The sequence below is a fragment of the Schistocerca nitens genome, chromosome 4 (genome assembly GCF_023898315.1).
Source record: "Schistocerca nitens isolate TAMUIC-IGC-003100 chromosome 4, iqSchNite1.1, whole genome shotgun sequence".
Taxonomy (NCBI): Eukaryota; Metazoa; Arthropoda; class Insecta; order Orthoptera; family Acrididae; genus Schistocerca; species Schistocerca nitens.
This window is the reverse complement of record NC_064617.1, coordinates 356,458,684-356,480,249: the sequence shown is the minus strand read 5'-3', so window position 1 is coordinate 356,480,249 and position 21,566 is coordinate 356,458,684. Positions and strand designations below refer to the sequence as shown.

Below are 21,566 nucleotides of genomic sequence, written 5' to 3'. Positions count from 1 at the left end.
CTTCCTGCCTCCACCCCATTCCCCACGGGCAGAATCAGTGTACCCCAGCTATCTTTGTCTAGTGTAAATCATGAAATAGTGTGAACGTGTTTCAAATGTCTGCGAATTGTTTAACTGAGGCGGGACATGGGGATCAGCCCAGTATTCACCTACTGGGATGTGGAAAACCGCCTAAAACCACATCCAGACTGGCTGACACACTGGCCCTCGTCGTTAATCCGCTGGGCAGATTCGACCCGGGGCCGGCGCGGCTACCCAAGTTCAGGAAGCAGCGCATTAGCACTCATACGGGTCTAGGTAGCATTGCTTGTGGAAAATTCAGCTGGCTCATTTCTTCATGTGATATCCTGTGAACTATGGATGAAAGGCAATAGGCAGATAACATATTACTAGATTTCTGGAAAGTGTGCAGACAGTTAACAAAGGTCTGACCATACTGACTACGTTCCCAATATGAAAGTCGGTTGAAGGCTTCTTAAGCAATAGAACACAGCACATTGTTATTGATGTTGAGTGTTTATCAGAAACAAGGGTGTCATCGTGGGTACCTCAGGGAAGTGTGATAAGACCACTGTTGTCCTTTATACACACAAATTTTCCGATAAACAGGGTGAGCAGCAATTGGCAACTGCTTGCTGATGGAGCTGTAGTATATGGGAAAGTATCTTTATATAGTGACTGTAGAATGTTGCAGGATGACTTACAAAAATTTCTGTTGGTGTGATGTGTGGCAGCTTGCTCTAAATGCAGGAAAATCTTTAATGAAGATGAGTAGGAAAAACAATTCTTTAATGTTTGAAAACCGTGTTAGTGGTGTGCTGCTTGACATGTCCATTAAATACCTTGGGAAGCAATATGAAATGGTACAAACATACAAGGACATTAGTAGAGAAGGTGAGTGGTCAACTTTGGTTTATTGGAAGAGTTGTAGGAAAGAGTAGCTTACCTACAAAGGATACAGCATATAGAACAATTCATGAACTATTTTTGATTACTGCTCTAGTGTTTGAGTTCCCCAGTAGGTTGGATTTTAAAAGAAGACATTAAAACAATTCCCTGGAGGGAAGATAATGTTGTGTTCTTGAAACACTGTTGAGGAAATTTATTGGATCTGGTACTCCAGTCTGGCAATTTTGACAGCCCACCAGAAGGCATGGACATAGATGACAGCTGCTAGGCGGCGCCCCTGTGATCTGTGAGCGCTACTGTTGCCACCACAGCACTACGCGCGGGCCAAACCCATTGCACTGGCCTATCAGTGCTCATGGAGGTCCTGTTAAGCTCGGGCTCAGACCACAGTTGTGTTCTGACAGTGATTGTGATCATTTAGCTGTTCACCATTGCTCTGGTGATAGTTGCTACATCTTGGTGTCCAATTTGGTTTTGCTCTCTTGTCCTGGTATTTTGCTGTGTGGACCGTGTTGTCTGTCATCCCTGTTGTGTGTGTCTGTATTGTACCGATGATTCCCCATTGATGATGCCGGCTGATGTGCCCTGGTTTCGCTCGATGCTGCTTACTAGATAGGACAATGATTCTACTATTGCCAACAAACATTGCACATAATGGCCACAAAAACAACTCTAGAGAAATTAGGGATCATATGGAGGTGTATAGACATTAGTTTTTCCCCTGCACCATTTGCAAGTTAAATAGGAATGGAAATGACAAGCAGTGATACATGGTGCCATACACCATATGGTGCCCTTTATAGTACGTATTCGAGGGCATGCTGAAAAGTAATGTCTCTGAACTTCAAAAGCGTTTTACGTAAAGCAAATATTATTAACATCCTAAATCTCTGCTCTTCATTTCTACATTTTATTTGCTGCCCTCAGCCGCTAGAGGGCTCTGAAATGCAGTGTGTAATGTAACTGTGTCGGTGCATGAGAAACAGCGTGCTGCAGTTGAATTTCAAAATTGAAGAGTTTGCCCTGACATGGACTACCATCTCCCATCTCCTTCAGTAGGACAGTGCCAGAGTTAGTTAGTTACGTGTTCCATTGATCAATAGCACGGAAAACCGTTATGATGTGGAACGTGTCAAATGCGCACAGGAAAAAAGTTTTATTTTTCTTTCCTTCATAATAGTGTTATACCTAAATATTTCTATTATCTATCCCATTCCCACAAAATGCATATATTATATCTCCATTTTTATTTACTCATATTCAAGAATTCATCAATGGTATAGAAGGAGTTGACAAGGAGGTAAGATTTCAATTTGTTTTTGAAACTATTACTGCTGTCTGTCAGACATTTTATTTCATCTGGCAATTTATCAAAAAGTTTTATAGCAGCATATTTTACCCCTTTCTGTGCCAAATGTAGGTATTGTAATCATGAATGTCGCTGTTGATTTTAAACTCGTCCATGTTGTTGAGAAAAAATTTCATTACTGAGTAAATGTACTGTGAAGCAGTTGTAAGAATTCCTAACCTTTTAAACAGATGCCTACAAGATGTGCGACTATGAACCCCACACATTCTTTCGAGCAGTGTTGAGTTGCCCCAGAATATTATTCCGTATGACATCAGAGAGTGGAAGTATGCAAAATATGTTAGCTTACTAATTTCTACATCCTCAAAATTGGCAATTATTCTGATTGCAAAAGTTGCTGAACCTAGTCGCTTTAGGAAATCCAAAATATGAGTTTTCCAATTAAGATTCTCATCTATATGTATACCCAAAAAAAAACTTAGTGTGCTCTATCCTGGCTACTGACACCTTTTGATGTGTTTTGCAGCAAAAAATTGGCTGTACTGTCCCCCCCCCCCCCCCCCCCCCCCCCAAAGTTCAGAGCAAGCCCATTCGCAGAAAACCAATTAATAACTTTTCCAAAGACCTTATTTGTATCATTTTCTATTGGACTTTCTTTTACTGGATTAATAATTACGCTTCTATCATCAGCAAATAGTGTCAGTTCAGCATCTCATTTCACACAAGAAGGGTGGTCATTCACATATATCAAGAACAGGAGGGGACCCATGATCAAACCTTGTGGAACACCTAATGTAATTTCACCCCAGTTAGATGAAGTGGCAAACTCCTTTGAATCACGTGAAGCATATAAAGAGACTTTTTGCTTCCTGTTCTGTAGATACGACTTAAACCACTCATATGCTGTTCCATTTATACCATAGAATTGTAATTTCTCTAACATAATGTCATGGTTCACACAATCAAATGCTTTGGATAAGTCACAGAATATTCCTACTGGTGACATTTTACTATTTAAACACTCTATTATGTGGACAGTGAAATTGTATATTGCTGTCTCAGTGGAACAGCATTTCTGAAATCCGAACTGTGATTTACTAAGTATCCCATCACTGTTGAGATGGCTTACCACTCTTGAGTACATTACTTTCTCGAAGATTTTTGAAAATCTTGTAAGCAAGGATACTGGCCGGTTATTATTGACATCTGTGGTTTCCCCCTTTTTGTAGAGAGGCCTGACAATGGCATATTTTAACCTGTCTGGAAATATGCCCTGAGTCAGTGATGCATTACATATGTGACTCAAAATGTCAGCTGTAATTGCTCCACATTGTTTTAATAACTTGTTAGAGATGTCATCTACGCCAGCAGAACATTTATTTTTCAAAGATTTAATAATTTTCCTTATTTCACAAGAGGTTGTTAGATGAAACTTAATCTGACTAAAATTTTTCAAAACTGACTCTTCCATGTACTGCCTGGCTTTTTCTTTTGAACCATTCTCACCAATTTTTTCTCCTAAACTTAAGAAGTGATTGTTAAATACATTGGCTACTTGTGTACTGTTGATTAAGATGGTCGCATTCTCTTTCATGGTAATACTACCTACCCCAGTGGTTACTTTTCCTGTCTCCCTTCTAACAACATTCCATATTGATTTGATTTTATTGCTGGAGTTGTTAATTTCTTCTCTAACATACATATTTTTTGATTTCCTTAAAACTTTTCTCAGTATTGTTACAATAATTTTTATTGTGTAAAACTACTTCTGGATTTTTACTAGTTCTTGCTGTCTCATACAGTTTTCTTTTTCTTTCTGAAGACACTTTAATATCTGTAGTAATCCAAGGTTTCTTTGAAAAGTTTTGGTGTTACATTTAGTAATTTTCTTTGGAAAACAATGTTCAAAAAGGGATATAAATTTATCAAGAAATATGCTACATTTATCATTAGCATTTGCCTCATTATATACATCTTCCCAGTTTACATTTCCTAAACTTTCTCTGAAGTGATCTATAGATACCGGGTTGAGCACCCTCACACTTTTACTTAATGGTTTCTGAAGTGTACACCCTGCTAGGTTTTGTAAGTTAATCAGTTGTGCATCATGGTCAGATAATCCACTTACCACAGGGAAAGCCTGTGTTTGTTCTACATCCTCTTGCTGTACAAATATGTTATCTATTAGAGTACTACTGTCCTGAGCTATACGTGTAGGGAAATTGATCACTGATTCTAAGTTATATGTTGTTAACAACACTTCTAGTTCACTATTCCTATCAGAATTGCTTAGAAAGTTGACACTGAAATCACCACAGATTAATAACTTCTTCTTTTTGTCTGATAGACAGCATAATAGGGAGTCAACCTCTTTTATGAATAGCTCCCAGTCTCCTAATAAGGACCTGTACACTGTTGCTAATATCAATACTACATTATCTAGCTGAAGTTCACATGCACAAACCTTAAAGTGCTGATCAACACAAAATGATAGCAATGGTAAAAGATGCATTTTGTAAGAAGAGGTGAATTTTATTTAAGATTACGGATAAAGATTTGAGACTTATTTTGAATGGAGTGTTCTCCTGTATGGTGCTGAAACATGGACACAGAGAAAGGAAAACAGAGCAAGGGTGGAGGGTTTCGAGATGTTGATATAATGGAGGCTGAAAAGAATAAATTGGATGGATGGAGTGAAAAGTGAGGAGGTACTGAGAAGAGTGGGAGAGGAAAGGCATTTACAGAATGTAATAAAAAGAAGGAAAAGAAGCAATTGGACATACATTAAGAAAGAAAGAGGGGCTTATGAAAAGAGTCTTAGAGCAGAACGTGGAAGGGAAGAGGAGACAAAGAGGGAAGAGATTTTAGATCCTGGATGATGTGATGAATGGCAGCACATACAGCAAACATTAACAAGAAAGCAATTGATCCGGGGAAATAGACACACAACGGATCTGCCACTATAGCAGAAAACTGATGATGATGATGAGGAGGAGGAGGAGGAGGATTAGTAGAGTGATTTACCTTGCCTATGTTTATGATTTTGTTCAGATCACTTCCTGTGCACTGTCTTGCACACACTTACAACTCTTGCCTATGTTTATGGTTTTGTTCAGGTCACTTCCTGTGGACTGTCTTGCACACCTTACAACTCTCACTATGCCCTGAACTTTGTTTCTGGTTAAGCATTCACATTGTGAACACCACTGTCATTGACCACAGGAACTGCGTGTTTGTTTCATCAGTCTTTGCGTCACTGCTTGTGCGAGTGATCATAAACCGTAACGTAATTGGAGACATAAAAAAATCTACTCACGAAGTGGCGGCAGGAGAATACACATATAAAGATATTCAAATTTGCAAGTTTTCGGAACCAGTAAATCCGTCTTCTGGCAGAAGGGTTGAAGGGAAGCTTTACTTCTCATACCATCCAGTAAGTCTCACCTGACTGGGGATTCTAGCTTACTTTTGCGAACTCCCCCATTTCCTGAACCTCATGAGTCCTTTTCCTTCATCCCTCTTCCTTCCCCTTCAACCAGTCTGCCAGCTTAAGGAGCCACTGTCCCCAAAAGCTTGCAGATTTAAATAGCTTTATATTTGTATTTTCCTGCTGCTGCCAGGTCAGTAGATTTTTTTATCCATCCAGTTACATTTTATATTCTAAAGTTGATTATTTTCATGGATTATAAACTGTGTTGTACCCAAGTAGTAGTAGGGGAAACAAAGGACAATTCACATCTATGTAGCTCAGAGAAGCTAGTTTTGGGAGGATGTATCCAAATGATATGAGTTGTGAAGCTGCCATTGAAATTGAATAGGTTCGGCTCAGCACCGTATTGTGCCACTGATTGGTCAGCTCTATCCTTGACCGCAATCAGGCGGTGGCCATGCATTTGGGTGAACAGCTGATTGGTAGTCATGCTCACATGAAGTGCTATGCAAAAAATGCAGCGGGCCTGGTATACAATAAGACTAGTTTCAGAGGTGGTCCTGTCTTTGATCGGTAGGATAAACCTATGATAAAACTGTAGCAGGATGCACTGATTGGTCAAATGTTGTACCTGAGCCTTCCATTGGGGTGTGATTTACATAGAAAGCGGTTCCATAGAGCCAGCACTGTGCGTAAAGTGGTTGTAATAGATCTTTTAAGGGAAAAGAAAAATTCTATATGTAGTAAATATACCGAGTAGCTGCAAAGAATTAATTTATGTATTTGTGATAGGCGTAAGAGATAATATGTCGGATAATTTTTATTTCTAAAACAAAAGACAAAAACTTTCAGTTATTCTCTCTGTTAGAATTTGGAGAATAATGCCGCAGCATAATCTGTCAGATGCTGTACAATTATTTGGTTGATAAAGTAATTCATCAAAAGTATTGGTGTTTTATTTAAAATGACAGTACTCCGAACCTAATTGCTTCTGTCATAATCAGTTTGCATTAGTATTTTACAGCAATCAGTGCAAAGATAATTGACAAGAGGTAATGGCTGTTAACTAACATTTTATTAGCGGTCTAGTATTATAATGTGTGTCCTTTCAGACCAGCAACCTGTATCTTTTAAATATCGAAGTCTGGAGACTGTTAGTTAGAAAATATTATTTTAATTGTTTTGATTAAGAGAGACATTATTCCTTCAAGGCATTTCAAAAATCACTAAAAATAATGTCACCATAAAAGTCAAGCAAAGTTAAATTAATATTAAAACTGAAATTCTATTTGAGAGACTGCAACTCAAACCTGTAATATGACTATTTATCTCATTTCACGAATAAGCCAACCTGTACTGTCTGGTCCAGTTCACCCTTGGAGGCAACATTGTAGTCAGACTATGAAGTGGTCACATTGTGTGGTACAGTACTCAATAACCGCTGTGTATGATACTTTTTGTACCCATAGCTTCCTCACATACATCACTGTTGTAGCAGCCTGGTCGTTATCGACTCAAATGTTGTAGTGTGCCAAATCCTTTTTCTGGCGACCAATCTGACCCATTCAAAGTCACTCACAAGCTGATATTGTGCCATTTGACGTCAATAATGAATACTGATACTTGTTTTCATGTTGATGCTTCATTTCATTTCATTTGCTAGCTCTTCGTCGATTGTTCTTTGTGGTATACTGATATTCAAGCTGACATAAAAGATGGTGCTAAGGGTCTACATGCATACCATCTATGCACAACATTAATCACAATTTCTGGTGCTTTGTTCTATGTATTCTCTGACTTTGTATTCATTTGGGCAATTCCTTCTGGGAGTTGCTTCCATCACAAACCGTAGTGTATGTGTTTTTAATTTTTTATCTTACACTGTTCGTGTGTGAATATCTTTATCATTCTCTTCCTTAAGTCCCACTTTATTCTACTGTTTACCATATTTTCCACAAACTTTCGATTTTTAATTTTCAAGCTACAATGTTGCATTGCAATACACCTCCATACCTCATGCCTCTCCCGTATTACGCAGTTTTTTCCCCATTTAGACTAAACTGCTTTAGGCTACCTTTGGGCTGGCATTAATTTTGACCTCCGTTAACATCTTTCCCACTTGTAATTAAACTCATACTTTGTAAGAACTTGTTACAGGTATTAAACTCAATATAACATTTTTAGTAAGTATGAGATTCCAAAATCAGATATTGGATTGTGAGGCATGCTCAGGAGCAGAAACAGACTGGGATAAAAATTTAGTAATGATGAAAGTAGACAATCATATGGAAAAATCATTGTGAAAATAATTGGGTTACTAAAACACTCAGGAATGATGACACACATTGTAAGTTCACTAAGGATGCAGATACTGCAATAAGGAATATCACAATAGGCAGTCCAGTTGAAGAGGAGTGTACATCTCTAGAAAGGGTCGTTATGGATGTTGGACAGTCAGATGTAGGTACAAGGAAGGTAATCCAGCAGAAATCTTGGTATTACAGATGAAATACTTCAATTCATCGACAAAAGGAGGCGATATAAAAATTTTCAGTGAGGGACAAGAATACTGCGATATAAATCACTTAGGAATGAAATAAGTAGGATGTGCAGGGCAGCCAAGACCAAATGGCTGCAAGAAAAACCCACATCTACATCTCTACTTTGCAAACCACAGTGAAGTGCATGGCAGAGGATACATCCCATTGTACCAGTTATTAGGTTTTTTCCCCGTTCCATTCATGTATGGGGCATAGGAAGAATGACCGACTGAATGCCTCTGTGTGTGCAGTAATTATACTTATCTTATCCTCACAATCCCTATGTGAGCAGTACGTAGGAAGTTGTAGTATATCCCTAGAATCATTATTTAAAGCCTGTTCTTGAAACTTTGTTAAAGACTTACTTGGGATAGTTTATGTTTGTCTTCAAGAGTCTTCCAATTCTGTTCCTTCGATACTCTTTGACACAGTCCCACAGGTCAAACAAACCTATGACCATTCACACTGCCCCAAAGAGAAGAAATCAACAATAAATGTTCGTCAGGAGGACTAACTCAGAATATAAAAAAGTCAAAACACCCTTGGGTGAAATTAAAAGCAAAGGTGGTAACATGAAGAATGCAATGGGAATTTCAATGTTAAATACAGAAAAAACAGTGGATAGGTGGAAAGAGTACACTGAAGGCTTCTATGAGAGGGAGGACTTGTCTGATGATGTGATAGAAAAACAATGTGAAGTTGATAAGGAAGATATAGGGGATCCAGTAGTGGAGTCACAATTTAAAAGAGCTCAGGAAGACTTGAGATCACATAAAGCAGAAGGGACACATAACATTCTAATGGAATATCTAAAATCATTGGAGGAAATGGCAACCAAATGGCTATGCAAGGTGGTGTGTAGAATCTATGAGACTGGCGACATACTATCAGACTGTGAAAACAAATGCATTGTGAGCTTAACATTTCATGCATCCAAGTTGCTGGCAAGGATAATATACAGATGAATGGAAAAGAACATTGAGTATCTATTAGATAATGATCAGTCTGGCCTTAGGAAAGGTAAAGGCTCCTGAGAGACATTTCTGACTTTGCACTTGATAAGCGAAGCAAGATTGAAGAAAATTAAAGATGTCTTCTTAGGATTTGTCGATCTAGAAAAAACATTTACCGTGTTAAATGGTGAAAAATGTTTGAAATTCTGAGAAAAATAGGAATAAGCTACAATGAAAGATGTATTATATACAGCATGTACAAGAACCAAGAGAGAACTATAAAGTCAAAAGACCAAGAAATAAGTGCCCAGATTGAAAGAGGTGTAAGACAGGGATACAGTCTTTTTCCCTAACTATTTAATCTATAGGGTGTTACAAAAAGGTACGGCCAAACTTTCAGGAAACATTCCTCACACACAAATAAAGAAAAGATGTTATGTGGACATGTGTCCAGAAACGCTTAATTTCCATGTTAGAGCTCATTTTAGTTTCGTCAGTATGTACTGTACTTCCTCGATTCACCACCAGTTGGCCCAATTGAAGGACGGTAATGTTGACTTCGCTGTTTGTGTTGACATGCGACTCATTGCTCTACAGTACTAGCATCAAGCACAACAGTATGTAGCATCAACAGGTTAGTGTTCATCACGAACATGGTTTTGCAGTCAGTGCAATGTTTACAAATGCGGAGTTGGCAGATGCCCATTTGATGTATGGATTAGCACGGGGCAATAGCCGTGGCGCGGTACGTTTGTGTCGAGACAGATTTCCAGAACGAAGGTCTCCCGACAGGAAGACGTTCAAAGCAATTGATCGGCATCTTAGGGAGCACAGAATATTTCAGCCTATGACTCGCGACTTGGGAAGACCTAGAATGACGAGGACACCTGCAATGGACGAGGCAATTCTTCGTGCAGTTGACGATAACCCTAATGTCAGCGTCAGAGACGTAGCTGCTGTACAAGGTAACGTTGCCCACGTCACTGTATGGAGAGTGCTACGGGAGAACCAGTTGTTTCCGTACCATGTACAGTGTGTGCAGGCACTATCAGCAGCTGATTGGCCTCCACGGGTACACTTCTGCGAATGGTACCATCCACCAATGTGTCAATCCTCATTTCAGTGCAAATGTTCTCTTTACGGATGAGGCTTCATTCCAACGTGATCAAATTGTAAATTTTTCACAATCAACATGTGTGGGCTGACGAGAATCCGCATGCAATTGTGTAATCACGTCATCAACACAGATTTTCTGTGAACGTTTGGGCAGACATTGTTGGTGATGTCTTGATTGGGCCCCATGTTCTTCCACCTACACTCAATGGAGCACTTATCATGATTTCATACGGGATACTCTACCTGTGCTGCTATAACATGTGCCTTTACAAGTACGACACAACATGTGGTTCATGCACGATGGAGCTCCTGCACATTTCAGTTGAAGTGTTCGTACGCTTCTCAACAACAGATTTGGTGACCAATGGATTGGTAGAGGCGGACCAATTCCATGGCCTCCACGCTCTCCTGACCTCAACCCTCTTGACTTTCATTTATGGCAGCATTTGAGAGCTCTTGTCTACGCAACCCCGGTACCAAATGTAGAGACTCTTCGTGCTCGTATTGTGGATGGCTGTGATACAATACGCCATTCTTCAGGGCTGCATCAGTGCATCAGGGATTCCATGCGACGGAGGGTGGATGCATGTATCCTTGCTAACGGAGGACATTTTGAACATTTCCTGCAACAAAGTGTTTGAAGTCACGCTGGTACATTCTGTTGCTGTGTGTTTCCATCCCATGATTAATGTGATTTGAAGAGAAACAATAAAATGAGCTCTAACATGGAAAGTAAGCGTTTCTGGACACATGTCCATATAACATATTTTCTTTCTTTGTGTGTGAGGAATGTTTCCTGAAAGTTTGGCCATACCTTTTTGTAACACCCTGTATAGAACAAGGAAGCACTGATTGAAATAAAGGAAGGTTCAAGAGTAGAATTAAAATTCAGGTGAAAGGATATCAGTGATGACTTGCTGATGACATTTCTATCCTCAATGAAGGTGAAGAAGAATTACGGGATTTGTCAAATGGAATGAACAGTTTAATGTATACAGATGTGGATTGAAAGTGAACCAGAAAAATACAGTAAAGGTAATGAGAAGCAGCAGAAATAATAATAGCTAGAAACTTTACGTCAGAATTGGTGGTAACCAATTAGGTGAAGTTAAGGAATTCTGCTAACTTGGAAGCAAATTACCCATTGTGGATGAAGCAAGGAGGACATAAAAAGCAAGCTAGTACAGTCAAATAGGTCATTCGTGTCCAACGGAAGTCTACAGTGTCAAATATAGGTCTCAATTTGAGGAAGAAATTTCTGAAAATGTATGTTAGGAGCACAACATCGTATGATAGTGAATCGTGGACAGTGGGAAAACTGAAAGAGATGAGAATCAAGGCATTTGAGGTGTGATGCCACCGAAGGATGTTGAGAATTACGTGGAGTGATAAGATAATTACTGAGGAGGTTCTCCGCAGAATCGGTGAAGAAAGGAATGTGTGGAAAATGCTGATCAGAAGAAGGGGCAGGAGATAAGAGATGTGTTAAGCCGTCAGGTATTAACCTCCATGGTCCGAGAGGAAACTGTAGAGGGTAAAAACTGTAGGGTAAGGCAGAAATTGGAATACATCCAACAAATAATTGGTGACATAGGGGTGCAACTGCTACTCTGAACTGAAGAATGAGGTACAGGATAGGAATTCGTGGTGGACTACATCAAACTAGTCAGAAGATTAATGATGCAAAGAAAAAGTAGTTTGTTAATTAGTTTCATATTCTATGGATCATTTACACAATAAATCATAATGATGTCAAATAAGACATTTGACATTCTTTGCAAATTAATGTGTAAATATGACTACATGCTGAACATTTCCAGTTGTTGTTTTTATCTTTTTCTTTTTAGTTACGTGTGCCCATGTGAGTTAGTATTTCCTTCCCAAGACCTTTTACACATTACAATAATAGAAATTTTATCTATAGAGCAGGAGTTTTCAAGAGAAACTTTTTCAGTTTGTTTTCAGATTTCACTTTGCTGTCTGTCAGACATTTTATATCTCTGAGTGTGTTATCAACAATTTTAATTGTGGTATTGTGCACTCCTTTTCTGTTTAAGACAACCTTGATATGTAGTAATGAATGTCATTTTCCTTCTGGTATTGTAATTATGTACAATATTGTTCCTTTTGAATGGGAGTCAACCACTTTCAACAAACCACACTAGAGAGTAAATATTCTGTAAAGCTGCAGCCAGAATGCCCAACTCCTTAAACAGATGTCTTGTTTGCAAGAAGCTGGTGGGTGAGCAGCACGTATTATTTTTGTAGAATATTTTTGAGCAGCAAAGAATTTATCAATGATGAGTTACCAAGAACATTATTCCGTAGGACATAATTGAATGAAAATATGCAAAACTGTCAATGTGACTGTTAAAGAGCTCCAAAACGTGCTTCTTCCAGTTTAAGTATGTTAGCAAGTTATTTAATTTGTATACTATAACATTTTGGTTGTCACCAAAAGGTGGGTACTGCTTTTCAGAAAAAAAGATACTGAGTAAACAAATGTGTCATATGCTTGTCCATAATTCTGAAAAGCTTTAGGGTAGTCTTCAGTGAGTAATAATAACTTGAGCCACCATAAGTATTATTGTGAATATCTAGCACATATGCATCTTAGCTGATAAGTAAAAAAGTATAGTGTAGAATTTAAGACATAAGTCTAAATTTGTTTCCTCAAAATTTTTTGTTTCTAATAATAATTCCATTCTTTAGTTATCTTCCTTTTAAGTGCTCGTGCTGGTGGAATTGGTCTCAATCTTACGGGCGCATCACGTCTTATTCTCTTCGATTCGGACTGGAATCCAGCCACGGACCTACAGGCAATGTCACGAATTTGGAGAGATGGTCAATCAAAACCTGTGTTTATTTATAGGTGAGTGTGAATTTGTGTGTTATATGTAACATCATGGTTCTATTTTACAAGCTCTCTCTCTCTCTCTCTCTCTCTCTCTCTCTCTCTCTCTCTCTCAAACACACAGTGATTCCAACGAAGTTGAAATAAGTTATCATGGAAATGTATGTTCTCTCTCTCTCTCTCTCTCTCTCTCTCTCTCACACACACACACACACACACACACACACACACGCACACACACAAATTTAGAAAGGTTTGGAAAACCTCAAAAGTTTGATCTGGCTGAAAGACAATAGATGCTTCTAAATGTAAAAAGAGATGGAAAGGTACAATACGAGTAACTAACTAAATGTCATGGATTGAGAAGACAGTAGCAAAAACAAGTGGAACAAGAAATAGGTATAGGGACAGTGGCTGAAAAGGCAGCCACAAAAGAATCTTTCATCTGTTGAGAACAACCCCTTCCCCCTTCCCTGGGGGCTCACATCTCTTTTGTGAGTGCATGCCTGACCACCACAGGGCCCCAGCCCTTACAGAACTGCTTCCCTTTCCGTAGTGCAGGTCTATCTGTCTGTCTAACATTCTTTTTCCCTCTCTATCCATGCATTGGATGGTGTTGGTGCTGACTGTGCTTGGATATAGTTTGCATTTTGGACACTTGTTTTTTTACTGTCTGGCCTTCTACAGCTTTTCATTATTAATTATATGGTCCCCTTATTGGGTTTGACTTGATACTTCTCTAAATTTTATAGAAGTGCTTATTGTGCAGAGAAGGTCAACCATTGTGGCATATATTCCACATTTGTGCCTTTCTATCTTTGCACCATTCTTTCTTGGTACAGAGCCCAAAACCTAGCATGGTAACCGTTCCATTGTGTGTGTGTGTGTGGGGGGGGAGATAGGGGAAGGTCATAGGTCATCAAGTATCTGCACGGTGGTAGCTTCGTGGTGATGCAGGGATTGCACTGTTGGTGCATGAGCTGGAAACTCTCCATGCAAGCCAAGGATTATGCCCATCATGACTGGGGCATGGGGATTCCAGGCAATGGTTTACTGGCCACATAACTGTTGCTGTGGCTGGGCGGCACCCGTGGGGTGAGCCCCTGTTTGTAGTAGTTGGTACTAGGGTGGAAGACTTGCACATGAAGCGAATTAGACTTCGTTCTGCCAGTGGCTGTGTGACCACAGCAGTCTCTTCTGAAGCTAAGACCTATTACAATGCAGAGAGGTATGTCCCCAAAATGTACCCTTGCCTGGCTACACCATGGGAGGAACATAGGGTTCAGAAGCAAGGCGAGAAATTCTCCCCCAAATATTAGGTTTGTTCTATGAAGGACAAGGATTCCTTTTTTGACTACAAAGCCATTGTTCTTCCTTGAACAGGTTTGAGGAAGTGGCAGCAATTTCAAAAACGAAAAGTGGCTCCATTCCACATAAAATGGCCTCCCCCACTCGGTCATGAGTGCTGCTCACCTGAGACAAATCGGATGATATTCCAGTCACTGTAACCCCCCATAAAAGACTGAATGTGGTACAAAGTATCATTTTCCACTGACAACTCCTTTTACGGAGTGATGACAAGTTGCATGCTAATTTGAGGTGAAGAGGTGTGCGTTTTGTCTGTCTTGTCCAGTGGGGACCAAAAGGCTTTATAGTCAAGCCCTCTTCTTGGCCTTTGAAGGTGATTTGTTGTCTGAAGGTCATGGTGATGATGAATCGCTGTGGTGTCAAACCTTATTTTCCTCCTCCCATGTGGTGCTAAGATGAAAGCAATTTGGACACGTTTTCACATTGCAGTGTCAGCTCAGTCTCTAGGGACTGTGGCCATCGGTTGCACAAGAATGCTCCTTGTGGCCCTTGTTCCATTTGTGCTAATTGTGGCGAGGACACTCCCTCCGTATATCAGAAAATCCAGGAATACAAGACCCTTGATCACGTCACATATGAACAGGCATATCCTACGCATATGATAATGACATATGCTACTGCTACAATGATGTCTACTTTAGTGACTATACCATCACCCTCTGTGTCATGTGTAGTTCTCAGGGCCAGCCGACTGTACCCAATCCCCTGGTGGTTGAGGGTCCTCCTCCTACTTTTTCTCACACTTCCCCTTTGGGAGTGTTGACTCTCTATGCTCCTGGGACATCAGTCCCCAACCCCAGCCAGAGAGCAACACCCCCTCCAGCACCCCTGATGAGAAAGGCTTCCCTTGGGATGCTTCCTTCACAGGACTCTGCTAACCTGGAACTGGATGCCAGCTGGTGGCTGAAGAAGCCACTTGTTCCAGGTCATAGGACTTTACATTCCTCCTCTGTTCCAAAAGCGTAAATCGTCCATGTACGAGAAGTAGTCTTCCAAAAAGAGGTAGATTCTGACGGTCCTGATAACCGCAAGACCCCGCATGTTCCACCTCTGTATCTGAGGCAGCATTACTGTTGGCTCTTACGGTCCCATAGTCCCAGACACCCCCCCCCCCCCCTTGCCTCCAGGTACACTGATTCTGAACAAATGTGTATTGATGATGGATCTTCACAATCAGTGCCAGCAAGTGGCACTGAGATATGACTTGCCTTCTTGGTCCCTTCATGGGCCTATGGGATACTAATAGTGTGAGCCCTAATGAAACTGTAGCACTTTTCTCTGCCACTTGTCTGAACTATGGCACTTTACTCCTTTTTTTTTTCCCTTCTCCGCCTCCCCAGTTTCTTTGCATTACCCTCCTGGAAACCTGTTTCCAAGCGGTGTGGACCTCTTCCCTCAAAGGCTATTGGGGCTATTTTAAGAATCGAACTGACTATGAAAGAGCATTGGGGGGAGTTTGCGCATACATTCTGAAGCCTGTCTACAGGGAACACCTTTCACTCAACACACCTTTGGAGACTGTGACGGTTCATGTGAAGACATCCCAGGGAATTCACCATCTGTAATATGTATATATCCCTCCCGACAGTGAAGAGTCCCATAACGCATTGTCTTCAGTGTTTTCTCAATTCCACCCACCCTTCCTCATATTGGATGATTTCAATGGCTGCAACCCTTTATGGGGTGGAACTATGACCAGTGGCCATGGTAAAGCTGTCAGAAACTCAGAAACTTTCTTGCAGAGGTTGATCTTTGCTTCTTAAATACTGGTGTTCCTGCACACTTCATTGTGGTGTATGGGTCTTTTCCAGCCATTGACCTTTCTGTTTGCAGCCCAAGTCTTTTCCCTTCCATCCTTTGGAGAGTACATAATAATCTGTGGAACAGTGATCATTTTCCTATCGTTTTGTCCCTCCATCAGTGTTTCTCGCCTGGTTGTCCACACAGATGGGCTCTCTCCAAAGCTGACTGGGATGCTTTCACCACTGCCACTACCCTTCACACCCTGCCACGTGGAGGTATCAATGCAGTTGTCCAAAGCACAACAGCAGCCATTCTATCGGCAGCAGACTCGGTGATCCCCTCTTCCTTGGGAGCCCCCCTCCTGTCAGAGGACAGGACTCTCGAAATTGCTGTGGCCATCCAGCACCATAAGTGACATCCGTCAATGGTGCAACTTATTGCCTTTAAACAGCTCCGTGCCCAGGTCCACCACATCATAAAGTGACAGAAAAGAGGCTACTTGGAGTCATACTTGGCTCCCATTGAACCATGTACCCCTCGTTCTTAGGATTGGGCGAAGACACCAATACCAGGCTCAAGTCTTTGCATCTGAGAATTATCAGCCTGCATTCTGTGTCCTCTAACAGTGGATAGAGCAACTTTCTTTACCATTTTAATGTGTAACAGTCTTTTCTTTGTGCCTTTTTGCAACTCAGTGGGTCATCTTTACATTGACCTGCAATCTATCTTTTTCCTCATATTGTTCAACACTTTCCCTCTCCCTCATCGTGTGCCATCCTCTGCCAATGTACCTACCCATCCTTTCCCCTTACCTGCTCCTATCCTATTCTACTTGTCTCCTTTTCCACTCCCCATTATTCCCGTACGCCCTAACTCCCATCACTACACCTGGCAGTCTCTATTCTCTGCAGGTCCCGTCCATTAGCATTCTTCTCTCCCTCCCCTATACTCTGCTATCCATCCCCCTTTCCTGCCCCACTCCAGATTGCTATTCACAAAGCTGCATTTGGGTCAGAGCTGCTGGTGGTAGTGGTGATGCACGTATGAGGCGTGCTTGCTTGTGTGAAAGTGTGTGTGTTTTCTTTGCTGAAGAAGGCTTTGGCCAAAAGCTATAATGTGTAACAATGTTTTTGTCTTGTCTGTCTGCAACTCAGTTGGTCATCTTTATGGTGAGTAGCAGTCTACCCTTTTCCTAATATTGTTGACATTCCTGTACGTCTCACCTGAAACCTCATAATGCTCCGTTCAGTGAGTTGGAATTCCTCAGTGCCATAGCGCTTTGCCCTGACATGGTTTCAGGGCCAGACTGCATCCACAGCCAAATGCTCGAACCCATGTCAGTGGATTGCCAACATGACATCTTTGCAATTTCTATCCATATCCGGAGTGAGGGCGAATTTCCATCTCAGCGATGAGAAAGCTTGATCATCGTAGTACTGAAACCGGGAGAGGGTGAACATCTCTTTGAGGTGGACAGCTATCGCCCAATTAGCCTCACAAATGTTCTCTGCAAATTTGGACTTACGATGTGCTGACGGCTGTGTTGGTACTTTGAGTCTCAGGGCTATTTGGCTCCATCGCAGGGCAGTTTTCACCAAGGAAGTTCTATTGCTGACAATATGGGCTGTGTGGAATCTGCTATGCAGTCAGCTTTTGTCTGGCATCAGCATCTTATCACTGTCATCTTTGAGTTACATAGGGTTTGTGACACCACATGGAGTCACCACATCGTCGCTACGCTCTGTGAGTGGGGTCTCTGGAGCCAACTCCCAATTCTGCTCTCAAACTTCTCGTCTCATCATACTTTATGGGTTCAAATTGATGCTTCCCACATTACTCCATACATACAAGAGAATGGGGTTGCACAGGGCTCTGTATTGAGGGTGCCCCTTTCTCTAGTGGCTATCAATTGCCCAGCTGCAGCTGTGTGATCCACAGTGTAACCCTCCCTGTATGCTGACAACTTTTGCGTATATGTTTGCTCCTCAGCTATGGGTACTGCTGAATGCTGACTGTTGAGTGCCATATGAAAGATGCAGTCATGAGCTCTCACAGATGGCTTCTGGTTTTCCACTGCCAAGACGTGTTACACACTTCTATTACTGTCAGACTGTCCATCCACAACCAGAACTCTACTTTGAGGATCAAATGCACAGTTGATGGAGTCTTATCCTTTTTTGGAATTGGTCTTCCATGCCCAGTTGATCTGGCTTTCCCATCTTTGCCAACTTAAGAAACCATTAATACTCTTTGCCCCCCCCCCCCCCCCATGAACCATGGACCTTGACATTGGTGGGGAGGCTTGCGTGCCTCAGCGACACAGATGGCCGTACCGTAGGTGCAACCACAACGGAGGGGTATCTGTTGAGAGGCCAGACAAACATGTGGTTCCTGAAGAGGGGCAGCAGCCTTTTCAGTAGTTGCAGGGGCAACAATCTGGATGATTGACTGATCTGGCCTTGTAACATTAACCAAAACGGCCTTGCTGTGCTGGTACTGCGAACGGCTGAAAGCAAGGGGAAACTACAGCCGTAATTTTTCCCGAGGACATGCAGCTTTACTGTATGATTAAATGATGATGGCGTCCTCTTGGGTAAAATATTCCGGAGGTAAAATAGCCCCCCATTCAGATCTCCGGGTGGGGACTACTCAAGAACACGTCGTTATCAGGAGAAAGAAAACTGGCGTTCTACGGATTGGAGCGTGGAATGTCAGATCCCTTAATCGGGCAGGTAGGTTAGAAAATTTAAAAAGGGAAATGGATAGGTTAAAGTTAGATATAGTGGGAATTAGTGAAATTCGGTGGCAGGAGGAACAAGACTTTTGGTCAGGTGATTACAGGGTTATAAATACAAAATCAAATAGGGGTAATGCAGGAGTAGGTTTAATAATGAATAAAAAAAATAGGAGTGCGGGTTAGCTACTACAAACAGCATAGTGAACGCATTATTGTGGCCAAGATAGACACAAAGCCCATGCCTACTACAGTAGTACAAGTTTATATGCCAACTAGTTCTGCAGATGATGAAGAAATTGATGAAATGTATGACGAGATAAAAGAAATTATTCAGGTAGTGAAGGGAGATGAAAATTTAATAGTCGTGGGTGACTGGAATTCGACAGTAGGAAAAGGAAGAGAAGGAAACATAGTAGGTGAATATGGATTGGGGGGAAGAAATGAAAGAGGAAGCCGCCTTGTAGAATTTTGCACAGAGCATAACTTAATCATAGCTAACACTTGGTTCAAGAATCATAAAAGATGGTTGTATACCTGGAAGAATCCTGGAGATACTAAAAGGTATCAGATAGATTATTTAATGGTAAGACAGAGATTTAGGAATCAGGTTTTAAATTGTAAGACATTTCCAGGGGCAGATGTGGATTCTGACCACAATATATTGGTTATGAACTGCAGATTGAAACTGAAGAGCCGGCCGAAGTGGCCGTGCGGTTAAAGGCGCTGCAGTCTGGAACCGCAAGACCGCTACGGTCGCAGGTTCGAATCCTGCCTCGGGCATGGATGTTTGTGATGTCCTTAGGTTAGTTAGGTTTAACTAGTTCTAAGTTCTAGGGGACTAATGACCTCAGCAGTTGAGTCCCATAGTGCTCAGAGCCATTTGAACCATTTTTTTGAAACTGAAGAAACTGCAAAAAGGTGGGAATTTAAGGAGATGGGACCTGGATAAACTGAAAGAACCAGAGGTTGTAGAGAGTTTCAGGGAGAGCATAAGGGAACAATTGACAGGAATGGGGGAAAGAAATACAGTAGAAGAAGAATGGGTAGCTCTGAGGGATGAAGTAGTGAAGGCAGCAGAGGATCAAGTAGGTAAAAAGATGAGGGCTAATAGAAATCCTTGGGTAACAGAAGAAATATTGAATTTAATTGATGAAAGGAGAAAATATAAAAATGTAGTAAATGAAGCAGGCAAAAAGGAATACAAACGTCTCAAAAATGAGATCAACAGGAAGTGCAAAATGGGTAAGCAGGGATGACTAGAGGACAAATGTAAGGATGTAGAGGCTTGTCTCACTAGGAGTAAGATAGATACTGCCTACAGGAAAATTAAAGAGACCTTTGGAGAGAAGAGAACCACTTGTATGAATATCAAGAGCTCAGATGGCAACCCAGTTCTAAGCAAAGAAGGGAAGGCAGAAAGGTGGAAGGAGTATATAGAGGGTTTATACAAGGGCGATGTACTTGAGGACAATATTATGGAAATGGAAGAGGATGTAGATGAAGATGAAATGGGAGATAAGATACTGCATGAAGAGTTTGACAGAGCACTGAAAGACCTGAGTCGAAACAAGGCCCCGGGAGTAGACAACATTCCATTAGAACTACTGATGGCCTTGGGAGAGCCAGTCATGACAAAACTCTACCATCTGGTGAGCAAGATGTATGAGACAGGCAAAATACCCACAGACTTCAAGAAGAATATAATAATTCCAATCCCAAAGAAAGCAGGTGTTGATAGATGTGAAAATTACCGAACTATCAGTTTAATAAGTCACAGCTGCAAAATACTAATGCAAATTCTTTACAGACGAATGGAAAAACTAGTAGAAGCGGACCTCGGGGAAGATCAGTTTGGATTCCGTAGAAATGTTGGAACACGTGAGGCAATACTAACCTTACAACTTATCTTAGAAGAAAGATTAAGGAAAGGCAAACCTACGTTTCTAGCATTTGTAGACTTAGAGAAAGCTTTTGACAATGTTAACTGGAATACTCCCTTTCAAATTCTGAAGGTGGCAGGGGTAAAATACAGGGAGCGAAAGGCTATTTACAATTTGTACAGAAAGCAGATGGCAGTTATAAGAGTCGAGGGGCATGAAAGGGAAGCAGTGGTTGGGAAAGGAGTGAGACAGGGTTGTAGCCTCTCCCCGATGTTATTCAATCTGTATATTGAGCAAGCAGTAAAGGAAACAAAAGAAAAATTCGGAGTAGGTATTAAAATTCATGGAGTAGAAGTGAAAACTTTGAGGTTCGCCGATGACATTGTAATTCTGTCAGAGACAGCAAAGGCCTTGGAAGAGCAGTTGAACGGAATGGACAGTGTCTTGAAAGGAGGATATAAGATGAACATCAACAAAAGCAAAACGAGGATAATGGAATGTAGTCAAATTAAATCGGGTGATGCTGAGGGGATTAGATTAGGAAATGAGACACTTAAAGTAGTAAAGGAGTTTTGCTATTTGGGGAGTAAAATAACTGATGATGGTCGAAGTAGAGAGGATATAAAATGTAGACTGGCAATGGCAAGGAAATCGTTTCTGAAGAAGAGAAAATTGTTAACATCGAGTATAGATTTAAGTGTCAGGAAGTCGTTTCTGAAAGTATTTG

The 21,566-nt window shown here is 41.0% G+C and overlaps 1 protein-coding gene across 6 annotated transcripts in view; it reads left to right on the top strand.

The window, feature by feature from the left end:
* The window catches only part of LOC126253094 (DNA repair and recombination protein RAD54B-like), a 357,224-nt gene that overhangs the window by 262,359 nt on the left and 73,299 nt on the right, over nt 1–21,566 (top strand). For 4 of the 6 annotated variants that reach the window (XM_049954200.1, XM_049954201.1, XM_049954202.1 and 1 more), the window contains one exon: nt 12,970–13,129. In XM_049954200.1, coding sequence (XP_049810157.1) covers nt 12,970–13,129 — 160 coding nt within the window. The remainder of the gene's footprint in view (nt 1–12,969; nt 13,130–21,566) is intronic. The other 2 variants (XR_007545901.1, XR_007545900.1) reach the window with 1 other exon arrangement.